Source organism: Coffea arabica, chromosome 2e (genome assembly GCF_036785885.1).
Source record: "Coffea arabica cultivar ET-39 chromosome 2e, Coffea Arabica ET-39 HiFi, whole genome shotgun sequence".
Classification (NCBI taxonomy): domain Eukaryota; kingdom Viridiplantae; phylum Streptophyta; class Magnoliopsida; order Gentianales; family Rubiaceae; genus Coffea; species Coffea arabica.
Window position 1 is genome coordinate 5,108,086 of NC_092313.1, and position 16,149 is coordinate 5,124,234.

The 16,149-nt window shown below is 33.8% G+C and overlaps 2 protein-coding genes across 3 annotated transcripts; both read left to right on the top strand.

The window, feature by feature from the left end:
• Positions 1–1,899: 1,899 nt before the first annotated feature.
• LOC140036538 (eukaryotic translation initiation factor 2 subunit alpha homolog) lies at positions 1,900–5,828 on the top strand. 2 transcript variants are annotated; one of them, XR_011840113.1, is made up of 8 exons: positions 1,900–2,494; positions 3,389–3,445; positions 3,537–3,623; positions 3,711–3,857; positions 3,989–4,093; positions 4,873–4,971; positions 5,120–5,385; positions 5,585–5,828. XR_011840113.1 is itself a non-coding variant. In XM_072078363.1 (7 exons), the coding sequence occupies exons 1-7, from the start codon at positions 2,111–2,113 to the stop codon at positions 5,273–5,275; spliced, it is 1,035 nt and encodes a 344-aa protein (XP_071934464.1). In that variant the 5' UTR covers positions 1,900–2,110; the 3' UTR covers positions 5,276–5,472. The 2 variants fall into 2 exon arrangements, 1 of the variants encoding a protein (XP_071934464.1); XM_072078363.1 differs by lacking the exon at positions 5,585–5,828 and having other exon boundaries at positions 5,120–5,472.
• Positions 5,829–8,639: 2,811 nt separating this feature from the next.
• LOC113733447 (probable methyltransferase PMT23) lies at positions 8,640–13,125 on the top strand. The gene is made up of 8 exons (XM_072078361.1): positions 8,640–9,288; positions 10,213–10,362; positions 10,989–11,259; positions 11,348–11,458; positions 11,689–11,863; positions 11,959–12,213; positions 12,301–12,495; positions 12,654–13,125. The coding sequence occupies exons 1-8, from the start codon at positions 8,803–8,805 to the stop codon at positions 12,853–12,855; spliced, it is 1,845 nt and encodes a 614-aa protein (XP_071934462.1). The 5' UTR covers positions 8,640–8,802; the 3' UTR covers positions 12,856–13,125.
• Positions 13,126–16,149: the final 3,024 nt, after the last annotated feature.

Consider the following 16,149-nt stretch of genomic DNA (forward strand, 5'->3'; position numbering starts at 1 on the left):
AGTAAAATAGAAAAGTTAGAAGAGGAGTGGATCCAAACAGAACTAACACTCATTGTTATGTATAACTGGCTTCATGCCTTTGATAAACCCCACAACATTGCCAACATACAAAAGTATAGCACTTGGGCTTGGGGGATTAAAAGAAAAGTAGTGATTCTGGTCATCAGACCGAGTTAAAAGGATCAATTGCTCCCAGTCTTAAGAAAAGATTGTCAAATTGAAGAGATAAGGATTAAAGGGGAATTGGATAAAGCAAAAAACTCGATTCAGAAAATTGTGACGACCAAATCTAATTCAGGTATTTGACTGCTTATACCTGGTGAAATAGAGTGTACCAATTGACTAATCTAAAGCTGAGTGATCGTGTTGGCCTGTTGGTCATGATTATATAGTATGTCTCCATTCTTATTCCTGAAATGGAATAGAAAAAGAAAATAAGAAATGCATACGTGTCTTTACAACATCTATATCTATATGTATTGCAGAGAGGGTTTTTAGCATAAATCCTCTCAATATCTTTCAAACTTCCCATTTTTTTTCTAGATTTGTGTATTTATTTTAATACATAAAATCTAATTAAAAACTTTAAAATAGTGGGTTATAACTAATTTTATCACTAGTGTAGGAATGTAACTTAGGATTAGTACATTACTAGAATTTGATGAGTACTTACTATTTTGTCTCTAATTTTCACGTTTTCTTACTCTGAATTTTAATAAGCTATTCTCTAATTGTTTCTTTTTTTTTCTTTTCTTTTTTACAAACAAATGAACAGAAATATTTCCTTGACATTTTTTAGCAAAATTTTTTAGAACATTTTTCGATGACCTTTCGATTTGTCTAATTAGTGTTTTTATTTCAAATTCATCACAAAAAGGTATTGTTACCTCCTCTAAAGTCATCGAAAGGTCATCTGAAGTCCAATAATCCCTGTGTTATTGGGATAATATTAGAAACCTCCTCTAAAGTTTTTATTAATCTTATTTAACACCCTTGAAGTTTTAAATATATGACTTAACTGCCTTACATTTATTATTTGTGTAACAAAACCTTAAAAAACATCATAAATCTTAAATGAAAACCCTAAGCTAGTAAACTACCCCTTTGCTCTTTTTTGTTCAAAAAATATATATGTATATATGTACTTCTATATTACTTTGCGCTCCGTTTGGATTAACTATTTTTTGGGGTATTTTAAAAAAATTTACTGTAACAGTGTATATGAAAATTTTTTACTATAAAATTTTTTTGATATATTTGATATATTGTATGGATGAGATGTTTTTTGAGTTATTGTATATTACTATAGCATATTGTATTTGAAAAACTTATTTTTGAAAAAATGGCCAATCCAAACAGAGCCTTGCTTATTCCAAGAACTATCAAGGTATTGTTACCTTCAAAACTATTTATGATAGCACCATCACAACTACAAAATTATACTAGATCCTAAAAATAGTAATTGTAAAGAAATGCACTATTTTCAATTCCATTCTATACGTATAAAATCAACTTCGGCCCTATTCTTTTACATCTCTTATCAACCCAATGACGCAAGTCTTCGAGTTATGCAAAATCATTAAAAGAATTAAATCAAAGCCATATCAAATGAGAATATCACCTAATCATCTAAAAGGACAAACCAAATGAGATTGTTGGAAAAGTAGAGGAGAAAAAGTGATTTTTGTTTTTTATTCTTTAATTTTTTTTGAATTCTATTTATTTGATATGTAAATTATAACTTAAATAAGGATTAACATACTCGTATTATATTAATACTATTAAACGAGGTAAGTGATATTTTAAAACTTATAGGGTGCCAAATAATATTATAAAAAATCTAAAGGGAAGTGTCTGATATTATCCAGTACATGCCCATATATGAGTAAAAAAAAGAGAAGCAACCAATCGGACAGCAGTAGCCATTAAACGCTCCACAAAGTCACAAAACCCAGCCTCTCACGAAAAGAAAAAGAAAGAACCTTCAAAAACCCCCAGCAACGACACAAACCCTAACTTCCCCCTAATCTCTAATCCTCCTCCCTGCATACCCAAATCAATCAGGGAAAAAAAGGAAACCCTATCCCCCAAGCGATCCGTCCCAGAAGCTATGTCGACGAACACGCCGAATCTAGAGTGCCGGATGTACGAAGCTAGATACCCGGAGGTCGACCAGGCCGTCATGATACAGGTCAAGAGCATGGCCGACAGCGGTGCTTACGTGTCTTTGCTGGAGTACAACAACATCGAGGGTATGATCTTGTTCTCGGAACTCTCTCGTCGTCGGATTCGGAGTATCAGCAGTCTAATAAAAGTGGGTCGAATCGAACCCGTCATGGTTCTTAGGGTTGACAAAGAAAAAGGATACATCGATCTCAGCAAAAGAAGGGTTTCTGAAGAGGACATTCAGGCTTGCGAAGAGAGGTACAATAAAAGCAAGCTTGTGCATTCCATCATGCGCCATGTCGCCGAGACCATGAAGATTGACCTTGAGGTATTTTGCTCTTAACAATTCGATACATTTGTTTGGCTTTGGCTATAGAAATGCGACGTTTAAGGCGCTTTTGGGCTTGTTTAACTTCTTTTAATTTGGGCGAGAAGCGCATCGTCGAATTGGTATCTTTAATGGGTTCATTTACTGAATTTTTCTTCGTCTTTTATTTTTTTTGGGGGGGAGAGGGGGTGCAAAGGAGTTTTATGGTTGATTTTAGCAGTCGGTGTAGAGGGGTGGCTTAAGTTTGTGATCTTATTTTTCTTGAGATCAGATTTGTGGTTATTGGAAATTATTGAACTATTTACTATACTAACACTTAGCAGCTTTGGTGGGATATGAATTGCAAATCAATTGTATAATGTGATGCGCTGAGATTGTGAGTAGTGTTTTACTGGACTGGAATTCTTGGCACAAATAATTAGTGATTAGATCAAACTCTTATCTGATAAGCTTCCTCTACTCGGGTACCCTACTTGTGCAGAAGAAACAACTGAATTAACGAATCATTGCAGTGGACAGGGGGAAAGAAGATGGTAATTGTAACAGTAAGTCAGGTCCTACTGTTAGGTAGCATGTCAGCCCATCTTGTGTAGTGAAAAAACCTTATTGACGAAAATTACTTCTGGAATGTTGAACTTCTTTTGTCTCTATACTAGTGTTCTTGTCATGTGTTTCGAGAAGCTTATGAACTATTAATGATGCAAAGTGGCTAGCTTCTCTTGCAACATTTTTCCTCCTTTGCGTTCCTTTTTTTATTATTTTTTTAAAAAAGGTTTTAATGTATCACTTTTGTTACAGAATTCAAAAGTAAGATGAAATTGTGTGTGTGTTTTGCGATACTTTCTCATCTTCATTTAAGTTTGCTATTTTTGTAATGCAAATTGTCCATGGCAGGATCTATATATTCATGTTGGCTGGCCTTTATACAGAAAATATGGTCATGCTTTTGAGGTAAGAGTTTGGATGGCATCTTGACGGATGTATATTGTTTCTTAATGTGTAAGTGAATTTAATGTTTGGGTATCATTAATTAATGTTGCAGGCATTCAAATTGATTGTTAGCGATCCAGATTCAGTTCTTAATTCGCTTACTCGTGAAGTTAAAGAAGTTGGACCTGATGGCCAAGAGGTAGTCCCTGCTCAGTTTTCAGATTCCCCATCCTACTTCCTTCTTCATAATTGTGACTAGGGATTTTGTCTTGTCATCATTCTGTAGGTGTCTAAGGTGGTTCCTGCCATCTCAGAGGAAGTAAAAGATGCGTTGGTGAAAAACATTCGTAGAAGAATGACACCACAACCATTGAAGATTCGTGCAGATATCGAGATGAAATGTTTTCAATTTGATGGTGTTCTTCACATTAAGGTCATATTGCTCATCTCATCCAGCATCTTTCTCTATGCTTAAAATGCCATTTTAAGCAAATTATCATTCTACTGTGCAAAACTCTTTACTCCAGAATTAGGAATAATTATAATTGGTCTTTCACTCCACAGGAAGCAATGCGTAAAGCTGAAGCTGCAGGGAACAAGGATTGCCCTGTTAAAATTAAACTTGTTGCTCCTCCAGCCTATGTTCTCAACACCCAGACCCTTGACAAGGTATACTAATTTAGTAATTTGGTGTTTGCCTGAAATATAGCATTGTTCAAACCATCTTTATGGAGTAAATCAGTTAGCTAAGTACATGTTGTGGTCTTATTTATTTTCAGATACATCTTTGTTAAATCATTATGCATGTCTAGCTATGTGTCGGCCATCATTTATGGCGTTAAAGAGAGGAGCAAACAAATACGCATCTGCTGATTGTTTCTACCAGCTATATCCATACTTTGCATTCTGGGGTGGTTTTTTCCTGTTTAATTTGTGGCCTTTAAAAGTTAACTAATTCTTAACTCTACACAATTTTGTTAATTATAATAAATTCAATGATACATGTAGACAGACTCTTTTAAAAATCTATTTTCCAAAAGTTATACAGCACAATTTTACAATTCATAGCATGACAGTGTATTCAACAGTACTGCTGTATCTTTTTTCTCGACTTTTTAACCTCTCGACACATTTGCTCATGAACAAATGTTTTGTTTGTTTCTAGTTTTTGAGTTTTGTGTGTGAAGCTTAATTGGGACAAGAATAGAATTCAGCATGATTTCATCAGGCACTATCATAAATAAATGAATGATTAGTAATTATAGTTTTTAAGATTTAGTATGAATAGAGAGAATTGTTCAAAAATTAGGGAAAATGACGATGCGGTAAGAACAGAGAAAAAGTGAATTAATAGCTATTTCAATATCAAAGAAGTTTCTGCACACGTGTAGAGGTTGAGCATGACCACTTATTCCCACTAATTCTTTTGTGTGTATTTCATACTGCAGGAGCAAGGGATTGCTATTCTCTACAAAGCAATTGACGCTTGTACTGAAGAGATAGAACGCCACAAGGGTAAACTTTCTGTTAAGGAGGCACCTAGAGTGGTGAGCATCAATTTTTTTTCCCTTGAATTTTGCGTCATGGAAATTTAAGCTGTCCTGATCCTGGAGTTGTATATCATAATTTCTTCCAGTTCATTCTCTACCTTGTTTACTATCTTCTATATAATATGTGATGTGGTTCACTTTTTAGGTGAGCGAGCGGGATGATAAATTGCTTGCTGAACATATGGCTAAGCTAGGTCAAGAGAATGAGGAGGTTAGCGGTGATGAAGATAGTGAAGAGGAGGAAGATACTGGAATGGGAGAAATTGATGTGGAGAACTCTGGACATGGCATGACAGACTAAAAATGCTGTCCGTCTATGCATTGGCCTTCTCTTTCTTTTTTCTTGCCTCATCTTTTCCAATTGAGCGTTTGAAGGAGTGTATATGGCGACAACCAGGATTCATTTACCAGGCAAATTTTTGTTTATTGGACTAATGCTCTTCGGCAGTTTTCGCGTAACGGTGTTAGATAGTATAGTGCATGAGCATGTTGTCTCTATTGTTTTGCTTAGTTGCTCATTCAAGTTGTTTTGGTCCTGGCTCTGATTTTTGTCATTCATATGGTTGGGACGCTTAACCCAGGATTAATCATGGTGCGCCTTGTTTTTCAGTGTTTACGAAGTGAGGAGTGAGCTCCATTCGTGAAGCCTAGCCTTGTTAGGCTGCACCAGGTATACAAAGAACTCGGGAATCAAGATTTGTGGCTACGGATTATTGTACAAGCGGGGTTTTCCAATTAACAAGGAAGGAATTATAAATAAGTTGATTAGTTGGTAGTGTCATAATGCAAAACGGTAGAATAAGAGTTCGGATTTTTAATGGCGAAACTAATAACAGAAATTAGAGTTCGGGGTTTTTAAGGGTGAAACTAAAAGTTGAAACTTGGTTTTTAGTAAGAGATTGCAATTGAAGGCAATGACCCATTAAGCAAGTAGCTGCCTGACTAAGGTTTCATTAGGGATTGGGGTGTTTTTGATAAAAAAGAATATTTTTGGATACGAAAAGGAGTTTTGAGGGGTTTGATGAACGTTATTCTATAAAATTATAAGCGGAGTTTTTGCTGTTAAAAATATTTTACTAAAAGTTCAAATTTGGTGTTTTTAGAATAATTTTTACGATTTAAAAAAAAATTAAATTTAATCATTGTATTCTATATTATGAATTAAATAAAAAAAATAATTCTATTTAAAATTTTTTTAAATTACACATTATTTAATATAATAAATATTTATTAAATTATATATTCAAATAATATACTTAAACTTAAAAGTATTTAAACACTTAATAAATACTTTGTCAAAAGCTTTATTAGTAAAGTGCCTTTTTATAAACTATCACAGACCCTATGCATGCAGTCACACTAGCATTCTGACTCATGCTATGTACAAATTTATATTTCAATTCAAAACAATATTTATATATTATAGTATAGGATAAAATATTTGAAAAAGGCAAAAAAAAATTCAAAGCAGTATATGCTTAACATGTTTAATAAAAATGTTTATTTCATAAGTACAAAATGGACTTTCTTATTTTTAATATCTTAAATAAGTTGAAATCAAATTTTTTAACCTATTGTCTGTCAATACATGATAACAATTTAATAAAATAATTTAATTTAAAATGATTTATATGATATAGTAATTGTAAACTTATTTATCAATATATCATGTTATACCCACATATTAAAATTTTTAACATTAAAAATATAAAGTATAACTAATTCATTTTCCTCAATTTTAGAAAATTTTCTCTTATCTTGTAATCCTAAAATTGTTGAGTGCTTATATAATAATGCTCTTCGTAAATTTTAATATAAATTTAAAATAATCTTTGTAAGATGTGTTTTTAAAATTTTCAAAATTATTGAAAAACTTTCACCATTTCCATTCTTTCTTACCTGTTAATTGGTTATCTGCGACTTTCTACTTTCAGATCTCTTATCATGATATCATCTTTCTTGTCGTAACCTTGCAATCTCATTCTTTCTTCTCCTTTTTTTTCGTCCAATCTTGTACTAGTTTAATTTCATTTTTTAATTTTTCCCACCACTCTTTTAACTTTTTGCTATTCTCTTTCTCTCGTTTATAGCTAGTTTCTAACTTTCTATCTTTGCCACCCAATTTCCTATTCTTTTTGCGTCACCATTCTTCCAAACCCTATAAATCCATAATTTGTTTTTTAGCCTAGTAGTACTTTGTTTTCTATTTAGTGATTTCATGATTTAGAATTCACAAATGGTACCATTATTGATATTTTAAATTCATGACCAATGAATATTATTTTTTTTGTTTTCTATATAATTTGCCATTTTAATTAGGATTACTAAGTTGAAGAGTAAAATATTGTTATTTACTTTTTTACTTGTAGTACGGTTGGTGGTTTTTCTCTTTATTTATCCTCACATTAATAAATTTCAAATTAAATTCCTATATAAGTGGGCTATTTCTTACTTTTAAATTCAAAAGACATGAAAGAATATATAACCATTAAAAAAAATTTAAATTCTATAAAAAAGAACGAGGAGTTATAATTCTTATTTAACCATTCAAAAAACTCTCCTTGTAATACATATAGATATAGATGTATGATATATTGTCACGGGAATAGCCAGCAAGAGAAAACACATGAGCCAACAGAAAATTTGCTTATTTAAAAATTAAAATATTATTCAAATTTGATTTATTTATTTACTTAAAAGCTATCAAATATAAAAACACATGAGCCAACAAAAAAATTGCTTATTCAAAATTTAAAATTTTATTTAAATTTAACTTATTTATTTGCTTGAAAGCTATCAAATATAAAATGCCGTTCAACTTCAATTCTGAGCAGTTGGCGAAGCAAACTCAAACGAGTTTTTAAGAAGCCAAAGCTTGATAACCGGTTTTCAACAAAGCCAAACTTTTTATTAAAATATGAACCCAACTAGAGCTGTTAAGTCAATCGAGTAGCTCGAAAGCTCGTTAGAGCTCGATTCGTTAAGGCTCGAGCTCGGCTCGTTAATTTTGGTTAACGAGTCGAGCTCGAGCTCGAAACATGCTCGTTTAGTTAACGAGCCGAGTAAGCTCAGCTCGTTTGATACTCGAGTAACTCGTTAGAACTCGTTAATGAAGGGCATATTTGTCATTTTAGAAATTAAAATTATAAAAATTAAAAATTATAGATTTTTATTAAGGTTAATTTGCACGAGCTCGAGCTTGAGCTCGTGAAGCTCGACTCGTTTGTGATAAACGAGTCAAGCTCGAGCTCGAGCTCGAGCCACATGTACATTTAACGAGCCGAGTTCGAACACATTTTAAAGCTCGTTTTCCTAACGAGCTCGAGTAGAGCTCGGCTCGAATTAAACTCGAGTCGAGCTCGGCAGCCAAGTACTCGGCTCGATTAACAGCTCTAAACTCAACGCTGTCCACCTGCAATGCATGGAAGGACCACGCTTTTCATAACCCGCCACCATAGAATACAGGGAGGGAGGAAGGGAGAGATTCACTCAGAAGAGGACCCCACTTGTCACCTCAAATAACGACATTTCAAATCTTCCTCCCCCAGCCAGCACTGCAGTCGACTAAGCATCCCCATATCGGATCCCTTTTTACCTCCTTTCCCTCGGCGTTTCCTTTTCACCTCTTCCTTCCTATTCGAATCCTCTTTGACGCCGACGGCCCCCGCCCGCCCCCGCCCCCACCCCACCCTCATAATTCATAAAGATTCCAATTTCACAACCACCCCATAAATATATTCATTCAATTGGATACTGCATATCCACCGTTCCACTCTCTTATACTAATTAATCACCAAAAGCCCAAAAAAAAAAAGGGCAATAGCAACAATGCAAAACCTCCTGAAAGAGAGAAAATACCCGTTCATATTCCTCCTCTTCGTATTACTGATCGTTGCTGCTCTTTTTCTCATCTCCAATTCTCAGTCCCCAATCTACATCACCTCTGGCGATCTCACGCCAACTCAAACTGCGTCCCTTCCAAAATCACTTCCTTCAAAAGATGCAGCTGCCCCTCCCATCGATAGCTCAATAGTAATAATATCCACTGCCCCACCATCACAGAATCAAGAGGATTTTGTCAATAGTAGCAGTAGTACCCCGAGTGGTCAATATGAGTTTAAATGGAAGCTGTGTCAGGGTTCTGGGGCTGATTACATACCCTGTCTGGATAACTGGAAGGCCATCAAGGCCTTACCATCCAGGAGGCATATGGAGCATAGGGAAAGGCATTGCCCCACCCCCAATCCCACGTGTTTGGTGCCTTTACCCAAGGGTTATAAGATTCCAGTTCCGTGGCCTAAGAGCAGGGACATGGTGAGCTTGTTACTACTTTGTTGGTAAGATTTTTTTTTTTTTTTTTTGTGGTTCATTCTCTCTCTCTCTCTCTCTTTGTGGGGTGGGCTTTTACTTTCTTGGATCAAGTAGTATTGTACGATATTGGAAGTTGCCAAATCTAAGTTGAAAGATAAGATATTGCTCTGCTTTTGGATAGTCCCTTTAAGAAGTACTGATTGATTGGTCCACAAGGATGTTGTTTACTTTATGTTCTGGTAAGATTTAGCTTTGAAGGGATGTACACTTAAAAGTGGCACTACTTGTAAAAATATTCATGTGCATGTTCCTGATTATGTCAGAGGTCGTATTAAAGCAGATGCGGTTTACGGCAAATAAACGCGCTTTTAAAATAACTCTTAAGGATTTCGCTTATTTGATTACTACTAGACAACCCTATTTATTGATCCGCATTTTATACTTGGATTCCGAGGCGTGGTTTAATAGAGCGAACCTGTAATGCAAGCTGCTAAATTTTAATCTTTTTTGCATATCCTGTAGAAAAATTCAAGTACATTGTAAATTTGTTTACTAATTGCTTGTGTAAATGTTCTCCCTGCTTGCGTGTAACATCTTTAAGCAATTGGGAATCGAAACTCATACATCATGAGACTAAGCCCAAACATATCTAGTCTAGCAGAAACAATGACATTTACCAATTAGTGCCCTGGAATTCTCTTATTTCTTTGACTTCTTGGCCTGCAAAGTTTGTGTAAGAATGAATAGTCTTTGAGAAGGACAGAATATGTAACTGCAGGGAGAGTAATAACTCTTATAGTTTGATCTGTATTAATTCTATTTCCGTGAATGAGGCTAGTGGAGTATGCTTTAGCTCTTTAAATTGTGACTGCTAATGGATACATCTTTCAGTGTTTAGATAGTGACTGTTCTCAATTTGTTGGACAGATATGGTATAGCAATGTTCCACACCCAAAGCTCGTTGAGTACAAGAAGGACCAGCGTTGGGTGGTGAAATCTGATGATTATTTTGTTTTTCCTGGGGGTGGTACACAATTTAAAGATGGAGTTGGACACTACATTGACTCCATAGAAAAGGTAACGCATCAAAAGATCTGCTCTAGGTTTGCAGGGTGAGAAATTTTATTCTATCTGCAATTGGATGGGAAAATTCAATTTATGAGTATGTATCTATTAAGAATGCTGTTTCTTCAGGCCTCCATATGATGGTCATAATAGCCACTGTTTCCTGTTTCACGTTGATTATCATCAGTTTATACAAATGGTTTCCTCCTGCATAATGCCCCACCAAGGTGAAAGCCAAAGAGAGGCTTGAGCGAAACTGAAACTCAGACTTGCAGATTCTGATGGTAGTGTTAGCATTTGATTGCAATGCATACAAACTGTTTTGCACAGTGGCAACCATGCAAACTATATCAGAATCAGATAACTGAGAGCAATTAGATTTCTTTCTGGGCTTCCTTGGTGTATGATGTATAGTATAGGTGGTGGTGTTTCTCTCGTTATGAAGCTGAGGTTTTTCTTTGATATGTTGCATACTTGGGGGAACAATTGGTAAAGCATGAAAAAAAGTAGTTATTTCGATTCTCTATATTTTCTGGTCAGAATAAAGCAATAGAAGAACGCATCAATGTGATTTGCTGTGTTATTTTTGCTTCACCACTGTCACTCCTGTTCCAGAATTGATTCTTTACTTTCTCCAGACTCTACCAACTATTGAGTGGGGAAAGCACACTAGAGTTGTTTTAGACGTTGGTTGTGGTGTTGCTAGTTTTGGAGGTTATTTGTTGGAGAAAGATGTTACTACTATGTCATTTGCTCCAAAGGATGAACATGAAGCTCAGATACAGTTTGCACTTGAAAGGGGAATTCCTGCTACTCTATCTGTCATTGGAACCCAAAGGTTGACATTTCCAGATAATGCTTATGATGTCATTCACTGTGCAAGATGTAGGGTTCACTGGGATGCAAATGGTAGGAAATTGTTTTATAAAGTTTCATGCTTCTATCCATAGTATTTTGATTAAGATCCAATAATCAGGTGATTGAGTGAAACCCACAGGTGGAAAACCTTTGATGGAGCTAAATAGGATTCTTAGGCCAGGAGGATATTTTATATGGTCTGCTACACCAGTTTACAGAAAGGAAGAAAGAGATCAGAATGTCTGGAAAGGTTTACCCTCAACATTATTCTTTTGCTATTATTTTAACTTTTTATGACTATTTACTTCACCTGAAATTTGCAAAGGCATACCATATTGTTATCACATAATTCAGTTAGCAGTTTAACAGTTGTCATATTTGACTACTCTCAAAAGTGCAGACTGGAAAAAAGAATGTTAAGATGCTTACTGTGGTAACAACTGTATCTCATATTATGAGTTTTTACCATGTTTCTTGCAGCAATGGTTGCACTAACTGAAGCAATCTGCTGGACGACGGTGAACAAGACCTTTTTTGATTCATCAGGAGTTGGTCTAGTTATTTACCAAAAGCCTGTTTCATCTTCTTGCTATGTTAATAGAAAAGAAAATAATCCACCTTTGTGCGATCAGAACAACAGACCAAATAGTTCATGGTACATTTACATAGTTTGATGGTGCTCTCAATTGCTACCAATTGTCATTTTATGATCCTTATCACTTCATCTGAACATTGAATTTCTGGTTAAAGGTACGTGCATCTGGATGGATGTCTTCAGTCACTTCCGATAACAGGCACTGGTGATAATTACAACTGGCCGGCACCGTGGCCTGAAAGGTTAAACAGTAAACCTGCAAGCCTATCGAGTGAACCAGATGCTGCAGAAATCTTCAACGAGGACACAAAGCATTGGTCTGCCCTTGTCTCAGATGTTTATATTGGAGGCCTTTCTATAAACTGGTCAAGGGTTAGAAATGTGATGGACATGAATGCTGGTTATGGAGGGTAAGAAAGTTAAAACGAGAAGCTGTTTCTGTGTTCCACTATATTTAGCTGTTCAGAATCTCAGTTCTTCCTGATCATGGGTTATAGGTTTGCTGCTGCTCTCATTGATCTACCAATATGGGTGATTAATGTGGTTCCAATCAATGCTCCAGATACTTTACCGATTATCTTTGATAGGGGCCTGATAGGATTATACCATGACTGGTGCGAGTCCCTCAGCACTTATCCTCGAGCATATGATCTTCTGCATTCCAGTTTCCTCTTCAGAAACTTGACTCAAAGGTAAAAGCATCATATCTTCTACCATTTCGTGCATAAAAGTTACAAATCAAAGTTCTAAATCATCCATTATCCATCTAAGTTTTCATGCACGCTCCTCCTCCATCTTCGTTGCGAAGTCAAATTTTCTGAGGACTTGTACTTTTTCTGTTTCCACTTAGATGTGGCATCGTAGATGTAGTTGTGGAAGTCGATCGGGTGCTAAGACCAGGAGGTATTTTTCTAGTCCAAGACTCCACAGAAATGATTACCAAGGTTGGTTCAATTCTGCAATCACTGCATTGGTCAATCACTGTACATCAGGAACAGTTTCTTGTTGGGAGGAAAGGGTTTTGGCGCCCTGATGAGAAAAGCAGGATATGAAAAAGCTGCCAAATTTTGTGCTTGTACAGTGTTATCATCGATATCCCTTCTCCTTTAACTGTCATAAAGAAGACTGTCAGCAAGGCATAGCGCCACATCTTTATCGTGAACGTGAAGCTGTTCATTCATGTTTCTAGCTTATTTAAACAGGGTATATGTGATTTTCAAGGTGAAAAAGAGATTTTGATGGTTCAAGTCAGTTTATATAGATGCGAAGCTGAGATTTACAAAGTTACAAGCTTCATTAATTCAAGAGTGAATTTGGGAACATATCATGTTATTTGGCACTTGGAAAATGGGCAAGTAATGCCGTCCATCCGCTCTCCCAAGGGCCAACATACCCCATCGCCACCTACGGCACATGAAAGCTCTTTGCTTGAAGGACTGTCGTCTTGCTTGCCATAAATGACCGCTTATCCTACTTTTAGGTAAGGGAAAATCACTCAAAACGTTTCTAACCTTTTACAAAATAAAACTTTTTATTATTTATTTTTAAAAATATAATTTTATGTCTCTTACAAATTTATATTTTTTAGGAGCAAAATTATTAAATTAAATTTCACATAATTCGATATTTTCGTCCCTCATATTTTACAAAAATAAATTTTTTCGTCTCTTATATTTCAAAAAATGAATTTTTTCATCACTCACTTTCATAAAATGAATTTTTTTATCTCTCATTGATCATGTGTACGAATAGTTTCTTTTTTTTTTATAAATTCATGTATATATCTATTTGATTTTATTTAAACAATACAAATAGAATATAATATATTTATATTTGATTTTATCTTTAACTACAATTAGTTTATTCAGGTGAAATTAAATAAAAATAAGTTATATGCTATTTGTATTGTTCAAGTGAAATCAAATAAACATATATATGAGTTTTCAAAAATAAGAAAAGACTATCATACGCATGATTAATGAGAGATGAAAATTTTCATTTTGCAAAATGTGAGAGATGAAAAATTTTATTTTGTGAAATGTGAATAACAAAAAAATTTATTTTGTGAAATGTGAAGGACTATAAATCAGATTTTATAAAATATATTTGATAATTTTATCCCTAAAAAATGATCACGTGTCGTGTTGCTTTAATGAATTATCATAGCTAAATGGCTTTTAAAGATTCTTCGTCCCTGCAACTCTGTGTATTTTTCCGTCTTTCTAATGAAAAATTATTGAATGCATTTGCTTAAACACTGGCCGCAAGTAATGAACTCAGATTTTTTATTTTGGAGTCCCTTTTATCGCGTAGACATTTTTTTTCATAGACAGAAGAAACACACGCACACTTAATTTAACACGAACGCAGAGGTAACACAGAACACACCGGTCCAAACGAGCAATCTAAGGTGGGATCCACGAGGAACAAATTTATCGCGTAGACATCGCAACGGTTCCATTAAGTACCAGTACAATCAAGATACCTATAAGATCTACTACTAGTAACAACGAACAGAGCAGCGTTCATTGGGCGAAGGACAAAAGATGGAAAAGAATCACGAAATAAATAAGGGATAATTGCAGAAACCTCCCCTGAGGTTTCTGATACTTGTACTGACCTCCCCTGTGATTTGAAAAATTGCACTGACCTCCCCTGACTTACTAATACTTTGCAAATTCAGTCCAAACGATTAAAATATTGTTTTAGGGAGTGAAATTAGAATTTTGTACCAGATTTGCCCTTTATACTACATGTCCAATGAATGACAAAGTACTACAAATCAATTAACAATTAATAAACTTTAACGGGTGTAGTTTATGAGCAAATACGCATTACCCATTTAAAGTACCGACTCTTTATGAATATTTTACTTTCAAACATTTAATTTATGATAAATATATCAATGTTTGTAAGTAAAATTTAAAAAGTGTTATAGTAATATTCTTACAAAAAGGAAATCAGTAGGTTATCTATTTAATATAAATTAAATATTTTAAAAAAAATAAATGGCCCATAAAATATTAATTCTTTGTGGTTTTCATCCATTAGATGAGTAAAGTATTGGCTCTTTATGAGTATTTTATTCTGAATCATTTAATTTATGTAAATACATAAATATTTGTAATTAAAATTGAAAAAGTGTTACATTAATATTTTTACGGAAGGGAAACGGGTAGGTTTTGGTATTTAGCAATAATTAAATATTTGAGAGTATTAAAGATTTGAGAGTATTTAACAATAATTAAAGATTTGTATTTACTCTCAAATATTTAATTTTTATTAAATACAAAACATACCAGTTTCCCTTCCGTAAAAATATTAATGTAACATGTTTTCAATTTTAATTACAAACATTTATGTATTTAATATAAATTAAATGATTCAGAATAAAATACCCATAAAGAGCCAATACTTTACTCATCTAAATGATGAAAGCCACAAAGAATTAATACTTTATAGGCCATTTTTTTAAATATTTAATTTATATTAAATAGATAACCTACCGATTTCCTTTTTGTAAGAATATTATTGTAACGCTTTTTGAATTTTACTTACAAACATTGATATATTTATCATAAATTAAATGTTTGAAAGTAAAATATTTATAAAGAGTCGGTATTTTAAATGGGTAATGCATATTTACTCATAAACTACATCCCTTAAAGTTTATTAATTGTTAATTGATTTGTAGTACTTTGTCATTCATTGGACATATAGCACAAAGGGCAAATCTGGTACAAAATTCTAATTTCACTCCTTAAAATAATATTTTAATCGTTTGGACTGAATTTTCAAAGGATTAGTAAGTTCAGGGGAGGTCAATGCAAGTGTTAGAAACCTCAGGGGAGGTTTCTGCAATTATCCCAATAAATAAACAAGATTCTTTTACTGTGAGTGATCGTAGTAGCAGTAATAATTTATTGGGATAATTTCATAAACCTCCCTTGAGGTTTCTAACAATTTTACTCGACTCCCCTCAACTTTAAAAAATTACACTTACCTCCATTGATATAGTAAAATACCTATATAGTAAAATACCTATAATGCCATCCACTTGATAAACAATTTTAAATTTAAGGCAATAAATTTACAAAACCCAAAAAAAATTATTTTTTTGTCTCTTATCTATTATCGCTCCTATCTTTTTTAATTAATATAAACCCTTTTTATTATTTTTAATTTTGTGGATATTAGCAAATTGAAATTACAAAATCAATAAAAAGAGCAAATTATGTGTCAAATTAGAAGGAAATAAATAGACTCGCAATGATACAAAAATAGATAATGAAATTGATAAGATTAGAAGAACTAAAGATGTAAATTTTGCCATATTTTGTTTGTTG

What these genes read in the sequence shown, in the direction of transcription:
- LOC140036538 (XM_072078363.1), top strand. Translation starts at nt 2,111, where the DNA reads ATGTCGACGAACACGCCGAATCTAGAGTGCCGGATGTACGAAGCTAGA. An exon ending in ATGGTGTTCTTCACATTAAG is followed by an intron (nt 3,858 to 3,988) that starts GTCATATTGCTC and finishes TTCACTCCACAG; the next exon opens with GAAGCAATGCGTAAAGCTGA. An exon ending in ACACCCAGACCCTTGACAAG is followed by an intron (nt 4,094 to 4,872) that starts GTATACTAATTT and finishes TTCATACTGCAG; the next exon opens with GAGCAAGGGATTGCTATTCT.
- LOC113733447 (XM_072078361.1), top strand. Translation starts at nt 8,803, where the DNA reads ATGCAAAACCTCCTGAAAGAGAGAAAATACCCGTTCATATTCCTCCTC. An exon ending in GGCCTAAGAGCAGGGACATG is followed by an intron (nt 9,289 to 10,212) that starts GTGAGCTTGTTA and finishes TTTGTTGGACAG; the next exon opens with ATATGGTATAGCAATGTTCC. An exon ending in TTCAGAAACTTGACTCAAAG is followed by an intron (nt 12,496 to 12,653) that starts GTAAAAGCATCA and finishes GTTTCCACTTAG; the next exon opens with ATGTGGCATCGTAGATGTAG.